The sequence below is a fragment of the Chinchilla lanigera genome, unplaced genomic scaffold (genome assembly GCF_000276665.1).
Source record: "Chinchilla lanigera isolate Chin_1 unplaced genomic scaffold, ChiLan1.0 scaffold00030, whole genome shotgun sequence".
In the NCBI taxonomy this organism is placed as follows: domain Eukaryota; kingdom Metazoa; phylum Chordata; class Mammalia; order Rodentia; family Chinchillidae; genus Chinchilla; species Chinchilla lanigera.
The window spans coordinates 10230411-10252843 of NW_004955431.1; the positions used below are offsets into that span (position 1 = coordinate 10230411).

Here is a 22433-nt window from a genome sequence, read left to right on the forward strand (position 1 = left end):
TGTGATTTCATTGTAAAATGTTGTATCTTGTGTTTCATTCTGGATCGTGTTATTCCTCTTGAAGTTAATTTTGTGACACTTACTACCTTAGAATAACTATGTAATAAACAGAAAAAAAAACTGCCTATGTTGTTCGGTGAGTTTCTTTCAGAAAGTTTGATGGATAGAGGTTGGGATCAAATGACTGCATGGGGAAAGAGTTACCTTGTAATCATGTAGATGGCAGTCTTGTCTTGTGATTAGCATCAGCAAGTGATACTTGAGATACTTCAGAAAGGCACCACATCACATCTAAAGTATAAAATACTGACATTAAAACAGAATAAGATGATTATCTGATGAGGAAGTCTGTTTCAGTTGATTGCGGTTAAAATCAATAACATACCTTCCTCTCAGAATTGCCTTAGAAGCAAATTTGTCAGTAAAATTAGCAACTGGTTAAAAAAAAGAAGAAGAAATTACTAGGCCTTTTAAAAATATACTAGCTGTCTCCTGAGCTTAGAAATATTTTCCTAAGGTCATCTAATTTGCAAGAGGGGAAATGTGCATGCGTTTATGTATTTGTGAGTGTGCATGTATGTGAGCTATTTATTTTCAAAGCATTGGACAAATGAGCATATTCAATAAATATAATTAATTATCTTTGGCAAAATCATGCTGTATTTAGTTTAGTGTAGTAAAAAGAAAAATAGAAAATTTTGCTGGTGAAGTTAGAAAATTTTACATCAAAATTTTTACATCTAATTTATTATAAAAGTTCAATACTTTGGTCTTAAATCTAACATTTTGATTTAACCTTGAAATTAATTTGTTCTCATTGGTGCTCTTTATAATTTCCATGATAAATTTATTAAGTGTCCACAATAATAGCAGTACAACTAGTGGGTATGTTTCCAAATTTATAAAATTCCAAAATACATTCATACTTTTTTATCCTTTTTTTTTTTTTTTTTTTTTTTTGGGTTTGAATTCAGGACTTTGTGCTTATCAGGCAGGCACTTGTGCCACTGAGCTACAGCCCCACTCCCCCATACTTTTTAAAATGTAACTAGAGTTTTACATAAAATGTAGTGGTGCCTGGAAGAATAACAAGCTCACTTCACTACAGGTTGAGAACCCACTTGCGGAGTAAATCACTGAGAAATTATTCTATCCAGAGCGGGTACTTGAAATGGTTTTCTGGCCTCCTTCCACACTATGATTTCATGAAGAGTAACTCAGAATAGAGCCATTGTAGTTACCCATTCACACAGCCTCTTCAAGGAAAATGGTTCAGACCAGGTATTTTAGTGACTGAAAAGTAGATTCAAAGATGACCTGATCTGACAAACAGATGATACATTACAAATAAATGCACTTAATTTTTTAATTCTTAGCTACTGTGGCTTCACTAGCGTAGACATAATCCCAATATCTCCATTTTTACTTTTTCCTCTCCTCAGTAAATCAGTTTCTTGCTTAATGGTTCTCTAGTTTTTTCACTTTTTTTTGAAGCAGGGTTTTTTATGTGGTTCAAGCTGGACTGGAACTCAGTTTGTAGCCCAGGCTGCCCTGGAACTCATTGCAATCCTCCTGCCTCAGCCTCCTGAGCTCTGGGACTACAGCAGTGCACCACCATGCCTGGCCAGTTCTCTAGTCTTTTGAACAATTTAGCCAAATCTTTATGAAATTTAAAATCTTCATTTAAAAATTCTTAATATTCATTCTTAGTTATGTACATGACTGCCTATATAAAGTTTATTTAGCTGAGCATAGAATGAAGAATCTAAACAAAAGAATTTGGAAAAAAAAGAGGTAGTCCTTGTGTGTCTTGTTTCAAATAATGCAGTTACTGCAGGTTGATTTCGCAGCTAATTGTTCTATAGCCACTTATAAATGCATGGCTTTTCTATACTGCATAGAATCCTATGGGTTTTAAACTCTCTGAACCAGGATTATTATTTAATGTTGTTATATCACGTCATCATCAAAATTTCTGCAAGCCTTGAGCCATGATTGCCAAGGCAACTGTTAGAGTTTAAATATTTACTGTTTGTGCTTAACCATTATAAAGTTGACAATGACTACTTGACTTCTAAATTCTTCTCAATCATTTCTCCAAATCAGTAGTAACTAAACAGGACCGGGGACATAGCTCAGTAGCACAGTACCTGCCTGGCAAGCAGGCAGGGTCCTGAGTTTGCTTGCCAGTACCAAAAAAAAAAAAAAAAAACAAGAAAAATTTTTGGGACATGAGAGGAAGTTAATTTCACTGATATTTTGTAAAAAAAAAAAAAAAAAAAGTAACTAAACAAAGTAATAACTAAGTATATGCCAAGATGAAAAGTGAAGTGGAAATAGTACAATTATTCAAGCTAAATGAAAGTTGTCTGGTGAAATTTATCAATCTTGATGAGATCAATTGTATTAATTGGATATTTTACAAATTTCAATGCAGCATGGACCCCAACTGAGTAACATTAATACAAGGAGCAGGAGTAAGCCATAACATTTCAAATGATCTGCTCTTTTTTTAACTACATAGTCATCACATACATCTTGGTAAAATGTGGTTAAAGCTGTTATGTTAGCTTTCTCACTTACTTCAAAAAGTACGATATGTTCTCCATCTGTTATGTGATCCCAAACTAAATAGCTACACTTAGGATGTGTTCTTACTGAAGGCAGTTCTTTTATGAAGGTGTGCTATAAAAGCATCCAGGTGTCAGCAACCTGCCCAAATGGTTCCCATTAAATCTGCTGGAGGTGATGACATTTCAAATGTCACAACGTCTCTCAGAGTAGCTAATTGCATTAAATTCTAAAATAACTGTGTTTTGTACTGTACCTCCAGATGCTTTGATATTAGCAAATTGACTACAGCAAAACCTTATAACATAGCTAAATGATTTTACTTTGTCTCATACTAATGATGAAGGGGCTACCTCAAGAAGTAGTATGTTCATTACTGGTAGTGTTTGGACAAAGGCCATCTGGTCTACCTGCAGTGGCGTTTTGGTCTTTAGATGGCAGTGGGATGGAGTAGATAATATTTATACTTAAAGTCCTTAAAGTTCTTTGAGTCCATGCATGATCAATTGTCTTATAAAAGAGATAACAACATTAGAAGTTTAATACATTTTTCTCTATTTGAGCATAATAAATAAAGCAAGCATTGTCTATTTTAAGAGTACCCTATTTATAAATAAATAAGTTGTTTTCTCTTAAAACTTTCAGTCACCTGCTAGCCTCACCAGGAAATTTGAGATGACTGAGGGTACATTTTCAGAAATACAAAGCTAACGTTGAAAATAAGCAATTGTAGGCATATGCAAACTTGTGTTAATCCTACTTTTTCTTTTTAAAGCAGAGGCTAAAAATCTTGAGGGACTTTATTCATACGGCAGTGAAAACACAGCTGTCATTGTGGCAAACATTCAGGGCACCAAACATTTGGTGATACTGTTGAAAATGCGAGTCATTAGTTGATAAGGCTGTTTGGTGGATAAAATCCAGCAAATTTATAAAATGTTCAATTTAAAAGATGTTTTTCTATGCTTTGGGTCAGAGTTCTGCATTGAACACCTAATGTTCTTATTTTTAAAAACATGTTTTTTGGAATTTAGTGTATAGTGTGGGCATCTTTGCTAGAAAACATACTATCAGTCTATTAACGGGTGATTGCTGAAAAAATGTGTCTTTGTAGTCTAAAATTTAAAAATACCACATGACAAGGCAGCACCTGCCATCCACACGACAATGTGCCCACAATGTTAAACACCATTTGTTGTGCTGCTGGAAGACACTCAAGGGCCAGAAAGCTCAGAAGAGAAGCTCGACATCCGAGACAGCTACTTAGTGCTTTCCTGCCTTGAGCACCATTATGTCTGCCATAATGAGATAAAGCATCTCGCTTTTGGGAAAATACACATCTTGCCCTCAAATGTGGTGAAGTTAATGTTTATTTTCTCTAATCATCAGCATACGACATCTGCCTCATCTTAGCTTCCTATCCCAATATTATAAATATAGTTTTTTCACAAACAGACGTTCATAAAATTTAGCAGAGCACAGCTTGGAAACTTGTATGGTCTGTGTCCCTTTGACACAGAACACTATGAATCCATAGTGTCACCCTAAGAACAACTTTGTTTCAAGAATAACTATATGAATCCTTCTTTCTAATCTGACATGTGACAAATGTGTACTACTAGTCACAGAGGGAGACTGAAAAAGAGAAGATAGAGACACAGCTTAAGTCACCAGCCTCCTTTTGGGGGGATTTTGATGGTAATGGAACATAAGGGACACATAGTACAAACAGTACGGTATTCGGGGGTACAGATGAGAAATCTCCTACAGTGAAGATGCTATTAACTTTCATCCCAGTAGTGTCAGCTATCACTGTCAATGACTCCATCCAGTGGAATATGCTCGTCTTTGTCACATCCAGGAACGTGTTCTACGGTGTTTGACTCAAATAGCCTCACAGTGATTTAGACAGTACTTCCCCAACTATAGGCATGTATTTTATGAAAAATAAAATTTTGAATTTCCTATGCAGGAGGCTGTGGGGTACAATGAACTATATAAAATCTCTGCATCCCCTTACTTTGTGCACAGTTAAGGCTGCATGGAATGAGGAGCAGGTTAAAGGGAAACAGGTAAGCAGAAGAAAACTAGGTCAAGTTTGCTCCTCATCGCCTCTTCATTATCAATCCAGCTACAGATGCTCTTTCCCTTCTCTCTGCTCCACAGACAGCTGGCACCATGAACCAGTGCTGCCCCCTCACCGCCTCCTGCTCCCACCAGGCCAGCCAAGTGGATAAACCCAGGGAAACAGAAGGAAGATCTTTTAGGACAAACTGTGTTCATTATTTAGTAATAGCATTGCAGTGTACAAATTGTTTTCTCAAGAAATAGACACAGAGATGGAAACACTTACTGTTAAAATATGTTCCCAGCCAGTCATCATATTCACTATTTGGTGTTATTTGGTCCATTGAGATCTCTGATACATTTGGTTATTCTATTTGCTCTCATGGGTGCTGGGTCAAAATGCATCAAGATTACAAGATACTCCACAGGCCTAGGCTCTGATTCTGCAACTAGTAATCTGTTTATGGCTTGTATCTTTATCTCAAGGTGAAATTAACAAACTCATTCTTTTGCCTTTCCCCTAAGGTTGTGGTAAGGCACAGTTTATATTTTTAGGAAAATATTTTTTATATTTTTAGGAAATTTCATAAAAGCAAATTGAAGCTGATTTTTCTTTTGTAAAAATAGAAAAAATAGTGGATAAGATCAAAAGTGCCGTGGTTGCGGTCTGTTGCAGTAGACTGGAAGACTAAGGTGAGATGTCTAACGTCTGTCAAACCCAAACCATGACCTAAAGGAAGCTCATTTTAGGAAAAAGGAATAAGAACTCACAGACCATCCATGTGTACAATGTGTAGCCTGATCCAGTCCGCACAGCCTACCAATTCTTAATGAAAGGGAGGAGACATAAGTTGAATATTCTAAGGGCCTCCTTTTTCAAGTATGAAAATCAAATCCTCCCTGGGAGTGAGCAAAGCCGTCTCTTAAGATTCCAGGCTGAGCATAGCATGTAGAGTCTCAGTCACTCTGACTCTTTTTTTTTCACTTTGTGTTTCTATTCCCTTGCAGAGCTCTCAACACGGTGGTTCCTCTACTTCACTGGCATCCACCAAAGTCTGCAGCTCGATGGATGAGAATGATGGACCTGGGGAAGGTGATGAGCTGGGGACTTGATGTTTGAAGAGAAGGTTCAGCTTGTGTAGGGGGCAGAGGATAGGTTCACTAATTTACATTTTGAGTGGAATGGCATGGAAAAACTTCAGCAGCTCAGAAGGTCAATCACAAGGGGATAGGACTGACTATGGCTTCAACAAGCAATGGGATCTGCTCTCAGAGCAGGAGGAAGGAGATGGTGTAATTAGGAGACATTTCACATCCTCTCAGGGTATATATTCCCCAGGAAGACCAGCTATTGCCTGCTTTAGGAACAAGATAGGGTGACTGCTGCCTTTGTGTTCCCAAGCTCTGCTCACATTTCACATATTAAGGACTACTGACTCTCTGGGAAGAGACTCAGATGTGCTCTAGCTTGAGTAAATTCAGTATATTAAAACACAGCTTTACAAAAAGAATTCATTGGTGGAAATGGCAAAATTTTGTTTTTTCCTGAAGTGCATTCACTTTAGACTTTCTCTGTGATGTGGCCTAATGACTTGAGTTCCATAACTAAATTTTTAGGTACATCATCAGATGCTTTTTGGGCAAGGCTCCTCAACTCTCCCACTCTTAGTTCCTCTTCTGTAAAAAGGGGATTGCAAAACACCCTCATGTCTTCTCTGGGGATTGTTACCAAGTTTAAATCAATTAGAGAAAAGTATTTGAAAAATTATAACCACTATTAAAATCAGCTTCTTTTATTTGCTTGAAATGTTATGACATGCTATTTCTCCAAAAAAGCATCCTTCGGGTTAAATATTTTTAATTACATTAAGTGAGATGTATGATTTGCCTAAGAATTTATTTCCTGGCTACCACACAGTATCAGAAATTATTGCAGATTTATAATTGAGCCACTTACAATTCTCTTTTGTTCCAATGCATTTTCACCTAATGAAATGAAATGGCTCTTGATTAAGCCTTTGGCTGAGCCTTTTAAACTAAAAGCCTAAAAGGTACACTTTTATTAATAGGGAAAAGAAATTCCAAGGCTTGTGCCTTGGATGGTGCTCCAGTGAATGTTCCCACTGGAAGAAGAAATGGAATATCTCTTTCCATTTCAACATATAGGGTCACACTTATCCTCATCAGCCAAAGATGATTACTTTAGTTACCCACGTACTAAATAGCCTTAAGATTGTGTCATATAGACAATGTTTTGTAAATTCAACTGTTTCGCAGTAAATTTGAAACCACCAATCATCTCTCCCATTCCTGTAGAGGGCACAAAAATCCCCAGGCTGACTCCTTAACACAAAGGCAGTATTATGGCTTCTTTTCCAGGTAGGAAAAAGGAGGGGAACACGGGCTCTAAGCCCTCACTTGATCTGGGGACTGCTTAGATAGTTTCTCTAGGGAAAAGTAAAATTCCACCCATAAGGAGGTGAAGAGGCTATGTAAATGCCCAGGGCAATAGTAGCAGCAAACGTCCTACATTTAGACACTTTCCAGAAGTTCCATCATTCCGGAACCAAAAGTGGCGTGGACTCAATATCATCACACCAAAATAAGGGTCCTATTGTAGGTAGCCGATAATCGTTAGTCTCCATATGTCAATCCCCAATGACTTGGAATGAATGTGAATATGCAAAATTCACCAGAAAGCTTGTTCACCTCCTAAGGTTTTCGTTCAAGTAGAAATGCTTGGTCTGAGTTTATGATGAAATGTCAGGACAGGAGCACACTTATAAAACCCGCTGGGCCACCATCACATTTTGCATTCAGATTGCCTGGAGGAGAGCTAGGATTTATAACTTTTAAGCATGCAAATGTTTGAGCCCAGCTATAAAAAGCTTTTTACACCCCTAACATGTTAAAGGTTATCCTGTATATTTATGTGACCTAAGCATGGCTTATTTAATTTTATGGCCTTGGAGATTTAAAGCATTATTAGACATTTGTAAAATATTTCAAAATGCATTTTCAGGGGGAAAATGCGATGTGTTAGTGGCTCTAACATAAATGAAAGTACTAAACTGTTCTGTTCACAAACATAATAGAAATTGCAGTTTTAACTCAACATCTGCTGTGCAGGTTGCTGGTGAGAACATTTGTCTAAAATTTGCTCATTGATACAGGGGAGGGGTGGCAATCAGTGCTTAGTTCCTAAGGAATTTTACGGAGATCTCCATTTCAGGATGTAGTAAAACTGTGTATCCAAACAGCAGGCATTTTTCATGCTCATACAATGTCAAGCAGCCCGGAGTCCCTTAAGAACTGAATTTTCCTCCTGTGCATGCGTAGGAATGTCATCTATCCATACACAGTTGGTATTCAGTACACGCTATTGATCAAACTGGCATGAAGTAAAAAAGAGAAAAAAAGTGAAGCTTCCTCTTCAGAATTCTCATTGCAGCATAAAACATCAGTTGCCCTTTATATAAGCAGAGGTGGACCCCATACGTTTCCTTTTAGTTTACCATTTCTCTTCGTAAAAACTGCTGAGTATATACAAGGTCTGGGAGGGACGGGGCGATCACCTCATGTACAGAAAATGACATATTGATTCTGAATCAGTTCCAGACTATTAGATGATACTTCTAAATATCTCCTTGTATAACATCTGTGTCCCCTTTTCTACCAATAAAAATGTACTAATGGTTCTTTCAGAAGTGTCAGAGGAAGGCTTCCAGATTCCAGCCACGATAACAGAACGATATAAAGTCGGAAGGACAATAGGAGATGGAAACTTTGCTGTTGTCAAGGAATGTGTAGAAAGGTGAGAGGATATCATTTGCACGGAACTTTAAAGGGAACATTTGGCATTGTTTTCTGAGCCTGTATCTCTATTTGCAGTCTAGGGCACATGTGGAAGAAGTTAATGTCTCAACCCCAGATAGGAAAAAAAAAAAAAAAAAAAAAAACCCTTAAAGAAAAGCCATCTAACATCAGAGTTGAAAAATGTAGTGATTCTTAGAGTTGATCTATTTTTTTTAAAGACTTTGATTTCTTTTTTCCTAATGTACTCAGCAAAACTTTGCCAGCTCTTTCAGGTAAGTTTTCAGGTTGTTTTACAAAATCATATTGAATAGTTCTTCCTGTGCTTCTTTTGAAAAGTGTTTTGGAGAGCTCAGAATATTCTTGTAGAGTTTGATCTCTAACACATGCTACTATGAAATTATAATAACCTTGAAAGGTTTTAAAATGTGTATGACTCCGACAAAAATGGTATTTGCCACATTGAAGTGTAGTATTAAAATGGATGATCCAGGTACACTGTAGTCCAAAAGGAAGGTTCTAGAGTGAACGGCTATCCTTTGGTTCTTGATACCTAATGGAGGATCATAGCTCTTAGCTACTAGATGGAGAAGTAGCAACTAATAAAGTTACAGACTAAGGTGACTTCAAATCCTCAGCTCGAGGTCAGATTTGGAATTTTGCTCTTGGGCAGTTTGCCTTAAGGAACTAGGTCAGCCATCAGCTTCTTCTTGGAAGTGGGTGGGCAGCATTGGCAAGTCAGGAAGAACTTGCCTCATTTCTGGAAAGAATGTGGCTATCAGGAGCTGGTCTGAGGTGTCTATGTTTCCCATCATCCTTCTCACTCCCAGTAGGGTGGACAATACCTGGTCTTCAACACCACTTGTAAATCATATACCTGTGCTCTGTACTACCACATGGAGAAGATTCCTCAGACTAGAAGACAGACAAGAAAGATTTAGCCTGGAGAATCCAGAACTGCTTCTTCTCCAAGGGCACTGGTTTAGAAGCACAAATCATTGCCACATTAGCGACAAAAGTCTGTGAAGGGCCTCAGATAACATGAGGAATGTCTCATCAATATCCACTCATGTGCTCCTTGCCTCCACCCTGCACGACTTGGAAAGGGACCCCCCACTAAAGTAGCAGAGCCCTTGTGAAGCTACCCTTGTGCAGATCCCCAGCTTTACTCCAATCCACCATGCCAGGTGGGCTGGAAGGCAGTATTTGCGATGGTGTCAGCAACTCCCTGTAGCTGTCCCCTCCCCATGAAAGAAGGGCATGAGTAATCAGAAGCTGGAAAATCCCTTTCATGGATGCTACCAGGTCCCTCATTCACTAATGCTCCTCACTGAGTTTGGCCACTGATTTTCTTACTGGTTGTCAAAGGTAAAAAAAAAAAAAATCTGTGCTTTCCTGGACCTCCTACCTTCTAAATACTCACTGTTTTCCGAGCATAAACTATCTATGAGACGTTTAACTTACGATCTTTCATAACTATCATAGCAATACCATAAAGTCAGTATTGTTGTCCTTGTTTCATAAAAAGAAAGATAGAAAGAACAAGCTAAATACCAAAGGTCGTTCAGCTAAGGCACAAATCAGAGCCATGTTCCCAAACCCACACTTTTAACCTCGCTGCCTTGAAGAAGTCTCCCACCAGACTCGGGCTTAGCTGAGCCGAGATCACACACACACACACACACACACACACACACACACACACACATGCGCACGCACACACACACTTTCTTTAGCCCTACACAGCTAGGACAAACTGGGAAAACCATTCCTAAATGATGAGAAGTATATATGCCCATGTGCATGTGCTTCTATAATTTTAGAATTCATTGGTACTTTTACTTATTGTAAATCTAACCCTTTTTAACTTTATTTCAGTGGTAGGAGAAAATCCCGTGTCTAGCAGATTGCCACAGCCTTTCACTGTGGGGTGTCTGGTTCTTCGCCAACATCCATCATCTGTTAAGTCTTACACGGTGGCCTTGTGCTATTTCTCCTAGCTGGTCCACAAATCAGGATGGCATCTGAGTGCCGCCGTCCCCATCTTCTCACACTCGTGATTTCTCCTTTCTCTATCCAAAGTGAATTCTTTTCATTCTACATTGGATTATACTCATTTTCCACAAGTTCACATCTTGGGTTTCACTGTATGAAACGCTGGAGTCTAAATACCAGATTGCTCCAAAAGTGTTCGTATTCAGCTCCTGCTGAACAAGGACATATGGCATGTGCCCCATCTCTCTCCCCAGAGGTATCATGAAACATTCTTTTAATATTTTCCAGAGGGCCAGGAAAACAAAGGCGAGCTAAAAATGTAGTGAGGAGCGCACATTGCTTGTGGGTACATTCTGCCATATTTTGAGGGATGAATATGTATAAACATGGGCAAATATGTTCCCCTGCTTTTAATAATATGCTATTACGGGCAAATTTTCTACAAAAATGGACACAATAACAGCATTACACGCATTGTTCCTTCTGTGGTCTTGTGCCAGGGTGACTTTGGTAGCGCACTACGGCTAGGTCCGTTGAGACTCCTGCCTGTGCTCCAGAAGGAATTTTTCAAGTGGCCTCAGGAGCCATAAGGACAGACTAAGGGAAGGAGTAGCCGGTGACTTCAGTGGAGAGAAATATGCTTGATTATGAACCTGTTTTGTGGAACGTTTTGAGATCACCAAGGCAAATTCCTAGAGCTGCAGTGCATTCATGAGATGTCACAGCACCCGTGCAGGGTGTGCTAGGAGGGACCCTTCATGTGTGACTGTCTTGGCTCCATGTAGGCTAATGACACACAAGTCAAGGGCATGTGTGATGCAGTCCTGAGCAGTGTTGGGGTCCTAGGAAGCTCTCAGCTTTTGTCCCACTTGCACTGTTTGCATTTTTAGTGATGGCACCAGAATTGCTTTAAAACCCTAAGTGTTCATTCCCCTCCCTCCCTCTCTCTCTCTCTCTCTCTCTCTCTCTCTCTCTCTCTCTCTCTCTCTGCTCCACCTACAAGCCTGAAGCCTGAATAATTGCTTAATATAATTTCCTGGCTCTAACAATGGGTGCAAGCAGGCTCTAATCCATCAGAAATTTCAGATTTAAGTGTCACTCACATAGGTTGCATCCACCTAGAAAATCTATAGATTTCCCAAAAATCTCAAGAACTATGCACCTAAAGTTTGAAGGCAGCTCCTTGAGAACTGGGACTGAGAGGTGAAGAAGTTTATAGATGAGTCTGGATTAGCTGGTTGCTATTCTTTCCGGCCCAAGGACTCCAGCATCTGATAGCCAGCCCACCATTGTTCATATTAGAAAGAAATTCCAGCCCAGAGAGGTTTGACAAGGCTCTCTGGAATGTCTTGATTCTTCACTGTCAGCGGTTACCACTTGCCCTAGGAGGAGTTGGAGCTTTATGATTACTTGGTAAACAAAGAATGCTGTTTCCTAACCCCTCTTTCTTAGAAGGTGGTCTTCTAGTCATTCTATTAACTGCAACCATCCTCTAGAAGTTTCATAACTTAACCAAAAAATGTGGAGCTCCTGAAGTCAGGCCACACTGAGTATTTGTGGGGCTACAGACAAACACAAAGCACAGCCTGTGTACTTAGAACCTTAGCCATACATGAGAGATTGCTGTGAAATTCAGTAAATGCTCTGGAGAGATAAATTTCATTGCCACATAATCATTTTTAAAACTATCAAAACAGAACGTACAAGGAGGAAAAACCCTTAGTCCAGAGAAGCCATTCCCCATTTGGTGAACATTCTGCTCCCCTCACTGGGTATAGCAAAAGTAGATGGAAGACTGGATCAGGTTAGGAATCATTAAGATCAACAAGACAGTTTTTCAAAGTTGTTTTGAGTACACACTAAAACTTAGAGTCAGTTCAAGCTTGTAAAACTTGAACATTTCTCTCTTGTAGCTCAGGTTCCAACCTTGGGTCATACTTAATAGAAAGATGACCTTACAAATTGATTTCCCTGAGATGAGGAGGAAGACGAAGTTTGCTGTTGCTGCTGCCTTTGTTATGGTACAGAGGGGTTCCATGAAAGGTTAAGAGTATGATTTCAGGAACACACAAGCAAATGGCCTGTGTCTTCACCAAAAAGCCAGATATCTGGAATTCTTTTCCACCGACTGATCTTTAGACTCCTGAGAACAAGGAGCAGGTCCTGTTCATCTCTGAATTTACCAAAGATCAATGCTTGTTTCTCCTTGCTGAATAATTACAAAGGCACCGCAATCCTCAGAGTTCAGGGTATAGAGGGAAGAAAAGACATTCTATAAGGTTTATTGCTGGCCAAGTGTTTTCAGTTAGAGCAAGCACTTACATTTGTATTCTTATGGCTTACGTTAAGTCCTGACACCTGTTTTCAGGTTCATTTTGCAGCCAGATAATTTCCTATAAACATGTACTGTTTCTAGTAATTAAGGATTTTATTATATAACTTTGTAGTTCTGCCCTCAGGGAATTAATTTTGGTGGTCCTCCATGAGGCTCATTGTCTGATGTAAAGTATATCAATTTAATGGAATGTTTAATTATATTATGAAAGGTTCTAGGAAGGAAAGCCACAAGACCTTAGTCAACCTGTGGTCCCTCCCTGTGCAGTTTCACTTTTGGGGCACAGACTGCTAGCCTGGGCTCTTGGGAAGCAACCCATCCATATACTTACCAGGGATTCTACTCCTTGTCTGTCTAACTATGGAGGAGAATGCAGCCTTCCTGGATCCCACACCAGCCCTTCACTACAGTGCTCTAACATGATGCCTACAATGGAAATGAGGATCAAATGGCAAACATGGGAATCACATAGCTAAGAAATCCCCTTTCGTTACCAGCCTAGGCCAGTCATCCAATATTCCATGTTGCAGAGGTGGAGAACAGAAAAGCCAGCTTTTCTCAGCACCTTCCTGCTTCTGGTCCTGCCTGAAATTTCTGGTGCGATCAAAGCTGTCACTTCAGGTCTAGATTCCCCTGCTATGAAATGAAACATTCCAAGTCAGAGAGAAAATTGCTCATAGATTCCAGCCTTGGATTGCTTTCTTGTAATCTTTTAGTGATTCGTGAAAAGCAGAATCCAGAAATCCTTCAAATTTTTGTTTTCCTCTTTAAGAATGTTCAAACTTTCAAAGACTTCAGAAGCCCCTTAAGAAGAGGCCTCTGAAAGGGGCCCTCTGTCTTATACAAGCCAAGCCTTCTGTAATGTGTGGAGGCCCTGGGCAGTGGAGTAGTTTTATAAAACAGCTATCATCAAACAAACCCAGTCTATTATCTCATGAAATCAAAAAATGAAATTGTGGACAGAAAGAAGGTTAAAGGGGTTTACTGGAGATATATGAAAGAAAAGTAGTTCTTGGTGGGGCTCCAGCAGGAGTTCTGGAAAGTGGGGCTCCAGGTGCTTTCTTTGTTTTGGTCTTAATAGATACACCGAGAGTGGGAATTTGTTTAGCTATCCAGTGATCACTAATCACAAGTGGTTCTGTGGGGTTTTAATAACCAACTGGGCTTTAGGCTCTTTTACATGGAATCTAAAGAAATTAGGTCAGCTGGCTGTGTTCAAAGAGAACCAGTTACACTGCCTTTTAAGGTTCTTCCGAGTCCAGGGCAGACGTCAGGAGGAGCTAGGAACTCACCTGCCATATTCTCCCTAAGAAGGTCTTTTCCTGGGAAGAGAGTTTCTATTCTGCCTCTTCTTGTTCTTCTCCTCTGTCTCCTCCTCCTCTGTCTCCTCCTCCTCTTCTTCCTCCTCCTCTTCCTCCTCGTCCTCCTCTCCTACTCCTCTCCTCCTCCTCCTTTTCTTCCTCCTCCTCCTCTTCCTCCTCCTTCTTCTTCTCTTCCTCCTCCTCTTCTCCTTCCCCTTCCCTTTCTTCTTCTTCTTTTTCTGTTCACATTTTGTAGCTTGTATTTATTTTTCACTATTAATAAAGGTTAATATAACAATGTGTTTTTTTAAATTTTATTGGGACATTTCAGATTTACACAATTACAACATTCATCATAGGGAATTTGTATCTGTACATACTTCTTGCTTCTTTTTCTTTCCCATTCCTCTCCCCTCCCTTCAAGCTCTCTTTCCCTCCTTATTTACGAAATTTTGTTTCCACTTTTTCCTTCTATTCTCTTTTTTTCTTCTTCCTTCCTTCCTTTCCTCATCCTTCCCCCTTCAGTTTCTAAAACATCCTTGAAACACATTTTTAATACCTAGCCTCTTAATCTGTCTATAAGCAAATCACTTTATTGTAACCACATAACTGGGAAATTTCACTTAATTCACCATCCTAGAGATTTTAAAACGCTTTTTTGTTTACAGTGTCTTTTTTGTTTTTGTTTTTTTTCAGTACCGAGAATCGAACTCACAACCTTGTGCTTGCCAGGCAGGCACTGTGCCACTGAGCTAATTCGCCCACCCTGTTTACAATGTTCTTAATCAACCTCATTTCTGTTGCATCTATTTGAATCCATGTCATTGGCTTCTGGCTGTATGTAAAAAGCTAAATTCTTGTGACTTAACAGCAGAAGTGAAAAGTGCAGTGCATGTGCCATAGTGATTTTTTATGCTCACTGAGTGTGCATCATGTTCTTTGATAGTAGCGATTTCCTTAAGTTTGGCACTACTACATCTTAGAGATGTTGGCACACTTTGGAAGTACTTAACAGTAGCAATATGACTAAACCCTCACTCCCACACCCGTCTCAGAGGAAGGACACTGTGGGTTGGGCTGAGGGAAGAATGGACTCTAGGAACTAAGAATCCCGATTTTAACACTGGAAGGTGGCTTTGGGAAAGTGAGTTAATTTTAATTGTACCTTCCATTTTTCTTCCTATGAAATGAGACAGCTATAAAAAACCCAAAGGGCCCAAGAATTTCCTGACATAGTTGTATTCTTTCCTATACACCTTGAAAATACTTGTATCATTCCTGAGTTCTCCAGCAGGACTCATAGACAGGCTCTCACATGGAACTGCAACCTAGAGAATGTGTCTCCTTCATGGAAGTCTTCATCATGACCCCCAGAACCTTTCAGAAAATGGTCGTTGCTGCCCCCAGGGATAGAGAAGCTCAAGAAAGACTGTGGCCAGGAGGGCAGAAACTGACATCTGCCTTGTATCCCTGCTTTCTTACTTCCAAGAAGAGAGGAGCAACTTAGCAGGAGGAGTTAAACATGGCAGTAGCCGTGGCACTGTTTTTAGTGCAAGGACAGCTCAGGATCTGTCTGTGTGAACGTATTTGTTGTCCTTACCCGTGGTCAACCCATAAACATTTGCATATTTCTTTGTTTTCAAAACAGAAGAGTGTTTCACAAAGTATTTGTACCACTCTGTGAGGTCTGTGGGTTAAGAAATTAATCGCTAATAAAATGATTCAATTCATGTGTAATTAAATTTTATTTTTAAAAATTGCTTTCTCTTTGCAGGTCAACTGCTAGGGAGTATGCTCTGAAAATTATCAAGAAAAGCAAATGTCGAGGCAAAGTATGTATAAGGTTTATTCTTTTTTATTATAAAGAGAATAAAAAACAATGATAACAACAACATGGACAAAAACAAAACAAAGCAAAAACAATAAAAATGATTCAGGGTTTCAAAACAAAATGATAAGAATTAACAGTGGTTGTTATATTTCATATTGTTATCTTAAAGGAAGTTCTTCAGATTACCATATGTAAGATTGCAAGATTGATCAAACCATGAAAGAGAAAAAAAATAATAAAAAAAGAAAACACTAGAAATGACACAGTGCTTCACCAAACAAGATGGTAGAAATTCCCAAATGGTTGTTACATTGCATATTATTGTCCTCAAATTTAGTTGTTCAGATCACCAGATATAAACATGCAAAATTGATCAAAAAATTTTAAACATTAGCTGTTCCTTTCAATAAACCATCAGACATCAGCAGTACAATTATCCCAGCTATCCTTCTATATACATATATTTTTCCCTTCCTTCTTTAAGGTTTATTTTTATGAAGAAAAAAAAAGGTTCTGAAGTTATAAACAGGGATCATCTCCAAATGAACATAAACTTACCCTCAGAGTTTCATTTTGGTGGAATAGAATGCTATATGTTGTTTAGAATATATCTTTATAAACACTGTTGGAATAAAAGTTAGTTCAAATGGCTTCTTACCTTCGTTTTACTTTCCTTATTTTTGTGGTCTAATCATCCAAATTTAATCATCTAAAGACCTTCAACATCCTTTAACAATTCTAGGTTACTAGAATGTCATTATATTTTACCAAATGCACCTCCCTTGATCCTCAGACAGTATAGTTATATTATTTTGAGTCAGCTTTTTTGTGTTTTGTATACACTGATTAAGTTAACTTTTCCTTTGGATAGGAGCACATGATCCAGAATGAAGTGTCTATTTTAAGAAGAGTGAAGCATCCTAATATTGTCCTTCTGATTGAGGAGATGGATGTGCCAACTGAACTGTATCTTGTCATGGAACTAGTAAAGGTGTGTATTTTGGAAAAGAGATAAACTTGCATATAAGGCATCATACTTTCCTAGGTGATATTGCTCTTCTCTTTATTTCTTTCCACCAGTATCCAGTCTGTCATTTCTGTTATTGGCACAGTGTTAAGAATATTTAATGAAGGGCTGGGGATGTACCTCAGCAGCAAAGCACTTGCCTAGCATGCACCAGGCCCTGGTTTGATCCCCAGCACCCCATTACTAAAAAAATTAATAATGATGGAAATATACTAAAGGGGCCTAAGAACTGCCCTTGGGCTATGTAGCTCCTCGACCTAGGGTATATTTCCCTGTGCCTCATTTCCACCCATCTGTGTAATACAGAAAGTATTAAATACCATTATAATTTTTGTCATTGTTGTAGTAGAATATTGTTCATTTCTCTATGAACTATACCCAAAGATATCAACAATTTTGCAAAACCTGGCTTTCCATTTTTGTCACTAACATAATAAAATAATAACAGCTATAATAATAATGTAAATAGACTACTTTCTTTCAGTGGCTATTGTAATTTCATAATGTCACATAAAATTACCTTTTTAGTCTATGAAAACATAGAATATCAGCTCAGCCAGGTGTTGGTAGTGGCTTAATGTTCTCATTACATCCATACATTTCAAATTATCAGTAACTAGAAGTTTTAAAATCTAGAATGTTTCATTCTTATGAAGTTATTTTTTTCTCAAAGCTTTTTCTGATGTGCTGCCTACCTGAAGACTTAAGAAATTTCTACTTTGGTTGTAAGGTGTTGTAAGTTCCCTGCCCTCATTTCTGGAATAATCCTGTGCACCAGCAGACAGAGTCCGGGGCTTGAGGAGCCATTTTTGAAACTTACAGCTTAGCTGGTGACTATGATGTGAGATTTTCTTTTCTTCCATATTTAAGATAAGGAAAGCATTTAATACACCAACTTGTTACCATATAGAAAAGTGTTCAGCCGGTTCCTCTATAGAAACATGCTCATTGTTTTAGAGGGTTGCTTGACTTTAGAGGTACTGGCTTTTTAAAAACTGAGTGGTTGTTTATTTAATTATATTTGCCTTTTTTTTTCTAGTTCAAGTTATGACCTGTTTCATCTGGAAGAGTGAAGGCTTGTTAGTTGTAACACAAGAATGTGGTCATGTTTGAGGCTGACAAAATTACTGTCATGTTTGAGGCTGAAAATGACAAAACATGACAGTATTTTTGTGGTAAAATTGTGAAACTGTTACTCCAACAAGCAAAGGTCAATTTTATTTATTTGGATTTACATGTTGGTATTTTATTATCAAGTTCTCTGTTTACCAAACTTGTAGATTATACTTTCTCTAGCACCAAAGGTAAACATTTTTACCATGACATTATTTTTTATACTGACAGCTTCAAACCATACAAACTCTCCCTCTATGTGCATATTGATTAGGTCAACGCTGTTGGTTTTTGGAGATCGACGACTGAAATAAATTTGGAGATGAAAGATGAAAGAGGCAAAGGCTCAAGTGTTTATAGCACATTTTGTGGGAAGTCAGTATGCTTGTCAGGAGAGGATAGTCAGGTCTCCATTGCATTTAACAGCCTTTGTATAAGTAATGCACGCTAACCCATTGTGCCTCGACAGCTCCCGTTAACAGCCTTTGTGAGTCTCTCCAGTGACCAGGACACCCTCACAAGGTCACAGAAGGTCTTTAGTCCAGCTCTGAGGTCCCACAGTTGTGCTATCAAAAATAATGCCCTTAGGTTTAGTCAGACTCAGAATTGCCTTGAGAACAAGTGTGGAGTCTTCTTGGGACATGGAGGCCAGTGCTAGCCTTGATTTGAATGTTTCCCTAAGGAATTTGGCCAGGATCTTCTCAAAGCCTGAGAAGTGTGTCCAGGAGAATCTGAGGCTATAGAACAACCAACGCTTGGCTTCTGGGAAACAGTGATGTCAAAGTTGTTAAGTGAAATTCTAGAAATATTGGTAATGAGACTTTAGACTTCTGCTGTCACTCACGTGTTCAGAGGAAGGGGGGTAGTGGAGGAAGCGGCACGGCTAAGGACCCTCAGGAGCCAAACAAGGCTGCCGCAAGGAGTGAAAGGGGCAGTCCAGGAAGGGGACCCTGAGGGTGACAGACTCAGACCCCACGAATCCTGGCCTGGTGTGAACACAGGAGCAGTAATATCCTACTGTTACCAGGCACTCAGGTCTGTTTGCTTGCTGCCCCTTCATCACCACCAAAATGGCGGCCTGGAAAAAAGAGAAAAGGGCTTTCCTCGAAGCTTGCTCCCGGGGCATGAAAGGGTCTCACACTGCCACAAGTAACTGTACCATTGTGTTCAGCTGTGTAAGGCCCTTATATAGTAAGAACGGAGAGGAGAGGGACTACCATAAGACACAGATAATAAAATTTCCACGCTGTTTTATCCCTTGGCTATCTCAGGCCTTTTCCTCCTCACTCCTGCTGTGGAACTGGACCTTGACCTCCTGGAGCTATCATCTGCATGTGCTGTTTACTCCTCTGGGACAGGAGAGCAGGGTGTGGTCCCTAGAAAAGCACTTTGTCTCTAAAAGAAAAATGCTAACTCTGAAGGACATTTGCCCTGTCTGTTACACTACCTCGGGCACAAAGATTATTGCCTTAGGAAATGGCAGAAAAGCTGGGTGTGAAGGAGCATGCCTGTAATTACAGCACATTAGAATACTGAGGCAGGAGGATCACAAGTTCAAATCCAGCCTGGGCAACTCAGCAATTTAGCAAGATCCTGTCCCAAAATAAAATATAAAGAAGGGCTGAGGATGTAGCTCAGTGTGAAGGCCATGCATGCATTCAATCCCTAGAGCTGCGGAAAAAAAAAAAAAGGAACATTGTGGGCAGAACACAAAGAGCCTTTCCTTAGGCTGTGGGGAAGGAGCAGTGAAACCAACAGTAACTAAGAAGAAAGTAAATGCTGTTGTGCAAGGTGCTTAGGAAAAAGAAGTTCAGAATGAAGCGATGTGGGTGGTAATTCCAAAAGACAACAGTCCGCAACAACACAATGGGGTCCTACGTTCTGAATAACTAGATGTGATGGCTCAGAAGGAGGCGTATGAGAACTGCTTTAAAGACAGCACTGGTAAGATTTGTGGACTGTGGTGGAGGATGAGGATGGGATGGCAGGATGCCTGGCCTCAGTGAGCAGTGATAGCCTCCTCCAGTGATAGCCAGTGGGAAAACTTGCCTTGCCTTTGAGAGAAACACAAAGTTGAGAGATAAACAGTCTGTTTGGAAACAAAATAAAACTGGATGTGCTTAGTTTGAGAACTGTTACTGCTTAAGACACACTGAGAGAAGTTTCCAGAATGGAGATGGCAGAAGAAAACAGAAGATCCAGTCTCGCTAGTGAGATCTAAATATTGTTAGCCTCCAAGGCCTGTATTTTGCTTTTGCTATTTTAAGACGGAAAATTAAGTCCCACATTAAGTAACAGATGAAGTATTTGGGAACTGTGTTTGGCTGTCTGCTGCACTGTATGCAAGAATGATGGGACATTGTTAGTAAATCACACACAAATTCCCTGAAAGGGTTTCAGATAAATGTAAGCTGGAGGCCAAACTCACTGTTTCATCAAGTGGCAAGAATTAGCAAGGAAAAAGGGGAAGCAAAACTTCAAATGAATAATAGTCCTAGAAAACTTTCTTTGAGATTTCTGTAACCTCCCTCCCTTTCTCTCTCATCTTTGGTGTGATGCCTTCTGATCCGTTTTTTCCATTCCTTACAAAGTGGCATATTACTGAAAAAGAAAACACTACACCCACTCCAAGAGAGCTAAATCTAGACAATCAGAGGTGTGTGTGTGTGTGTGTGTGTGTGTGTATGTGTGTGTGTGTGTGAATAATTTCACAAGGCAGCAGAAGCTGAAGTGTGCCCCTTGCAGTATTACTTGTCCTTGGGCGAGGTTGAGGATTATGAATTTGCACTTCAGCTGGCAGCTGCATGAGGAAGGTTGCACGTGCCGGAAGGCGACCTACGCTTCACGAGGCTTCTCCAGGTCTCTGCCTTGGGGACCCAGCTCCATCGACTCTTCCCAAGTGGGAGCTGTGGAGGTGGCCACGTGTCTGCTGTCAGAGAAGCCTCATCCTGCTCCTTTCTTGAGCTCTGAAGGAAATGCCATTCTTTCATAATGAAAAGAGCAATCACCATAAAGTCTTTGGTCCTATGAGAGGCAAGGGGCAGGGAAGATCCCGCGTCCATTCTTCACTTTCTCTATGGTTTGTCGGTCCTCTCTGCAGGCAGCACCATCGCCCATCTGTTAATGTGCTGCTCCGCCCGCTGTTCTCTCCTCAGGGTGGAGACCTTTTTGACGCCATTACTTCCACTAACAAATACACCGAGCGAGATGCCAGTGGGATGCTGTACAACCTGGCTAGTGCCATCAAGTACCTGCATAGCCTGAACATCGTCCACCGTGACATCAAGCCAGAGAACCTGCTGGTAAGAGGAATGCGAACTTCAGGGCATCCTGAGGCTAAGCCCTCATGACTGAATATAAATTTCACCTCGTTCTTTTCTTTCCTTTCTTTTCAGAATTTTTACTTTAAAAGCTTATTTCCAGCTTAGTATCTCCAGGGAGATTAACCACTTAAATGGATCTATCAGGGTTTATATGCCATTAAGAGCACCTAACTTACTGCCAAACAAATACCAGGCACAAGAATGGAAGTACAGACAAAATAGTGGCCAGATACATTACATGGATGTTATTTATCTACAGCACTTTTGTGTCACAAAGTTTTTCCTGGCGGGGGAGCCCATTTATACATCTTCTAGTCATCCTACCTTTACATCTTAATGAAATGATCTGAAACCTAAGAGAAATAAATCACAAGGGGTTTTAAAGGCACCAGCTCATCAGCATAAAAATAATCATGAAAAAGACTGATTTTTTAAAAAGCCTTCCCCTACTTTAAAACTATACAGTTTGCCTTGAATTCCATATCTCTAAGGAAATAATGAGAGTTCTCCATACTAGCAGGCGAGGGTCCCTTCCTAGCCCCGTTCCTAAGGGGCTGTTGAGAGGAAGAAAAGTGGGAGACGCTGGTTAGAGGGAGGTGTCACTCAGAAATATGGAAGTAACATGAGTTTCTACCAGCTCTTCAAGCCAGAACTTTAATTTTACATAAATATGTAATATTCATAGAATGTATGTGCTATATACACATAATATAATGTAGTTTTATTTTTCTTTCACTATCCATCCCTGGACATCATGTGTAATATGAGATTCGTGTTAGCTTGTCCTTCTCTTCAGTAACCTGCAAATTGAAGGTTCTCTAATGCAGTGTTTCTGCAAGGGTGGTCCAAAGACTCTCTCCAGTAGAATTACTCCCAGATGCCTGTTACAAATGCAAATTTCTGCCTGGGTGTGGTGGATTACATGCCTGTAATCCCGGCGGACTGAGGCAGGAGGATTGCCATGAATGTGAGGCCATCTTGGGCTATACAGTAAGTTCAAAGCCATCCTGAACTGCATACCAAGACCCTGTCTCAAAAAACAAACAATCGAATAAAC

At 39.7% G+C, this 22433-nt stretch overlaps 1 protein-coding gene across 2 annotated transcripts in view; it reads left to right on the forward strand.

The window, feature by feature from the left end:
- Dclk1 (doublecortin-like kinase 1) overlaps positions 1-22433 on the forward strand; it is a gene marked incomplete at its 5' end in the record, with an annotated part of 326977 nt that overhangs the window by 254782 nt on the left and 49762 nt on the right. For both annotated transcript variants that reach the window (XM_005387689.2, XM_005387690.2), the window contains 5 exon segments: positions 5647-5731; positions 8344-8452; positions 15857-15914; positions 16785-16904; positions 21209-21355. In XM_005387689.2, coding sequence (XP_005387746.1) covers positions 5647-5731; positions 8344-8452; positions 15857-15914; positions 16785-16904; positions 21209-21355 — 519 coding nt within the window.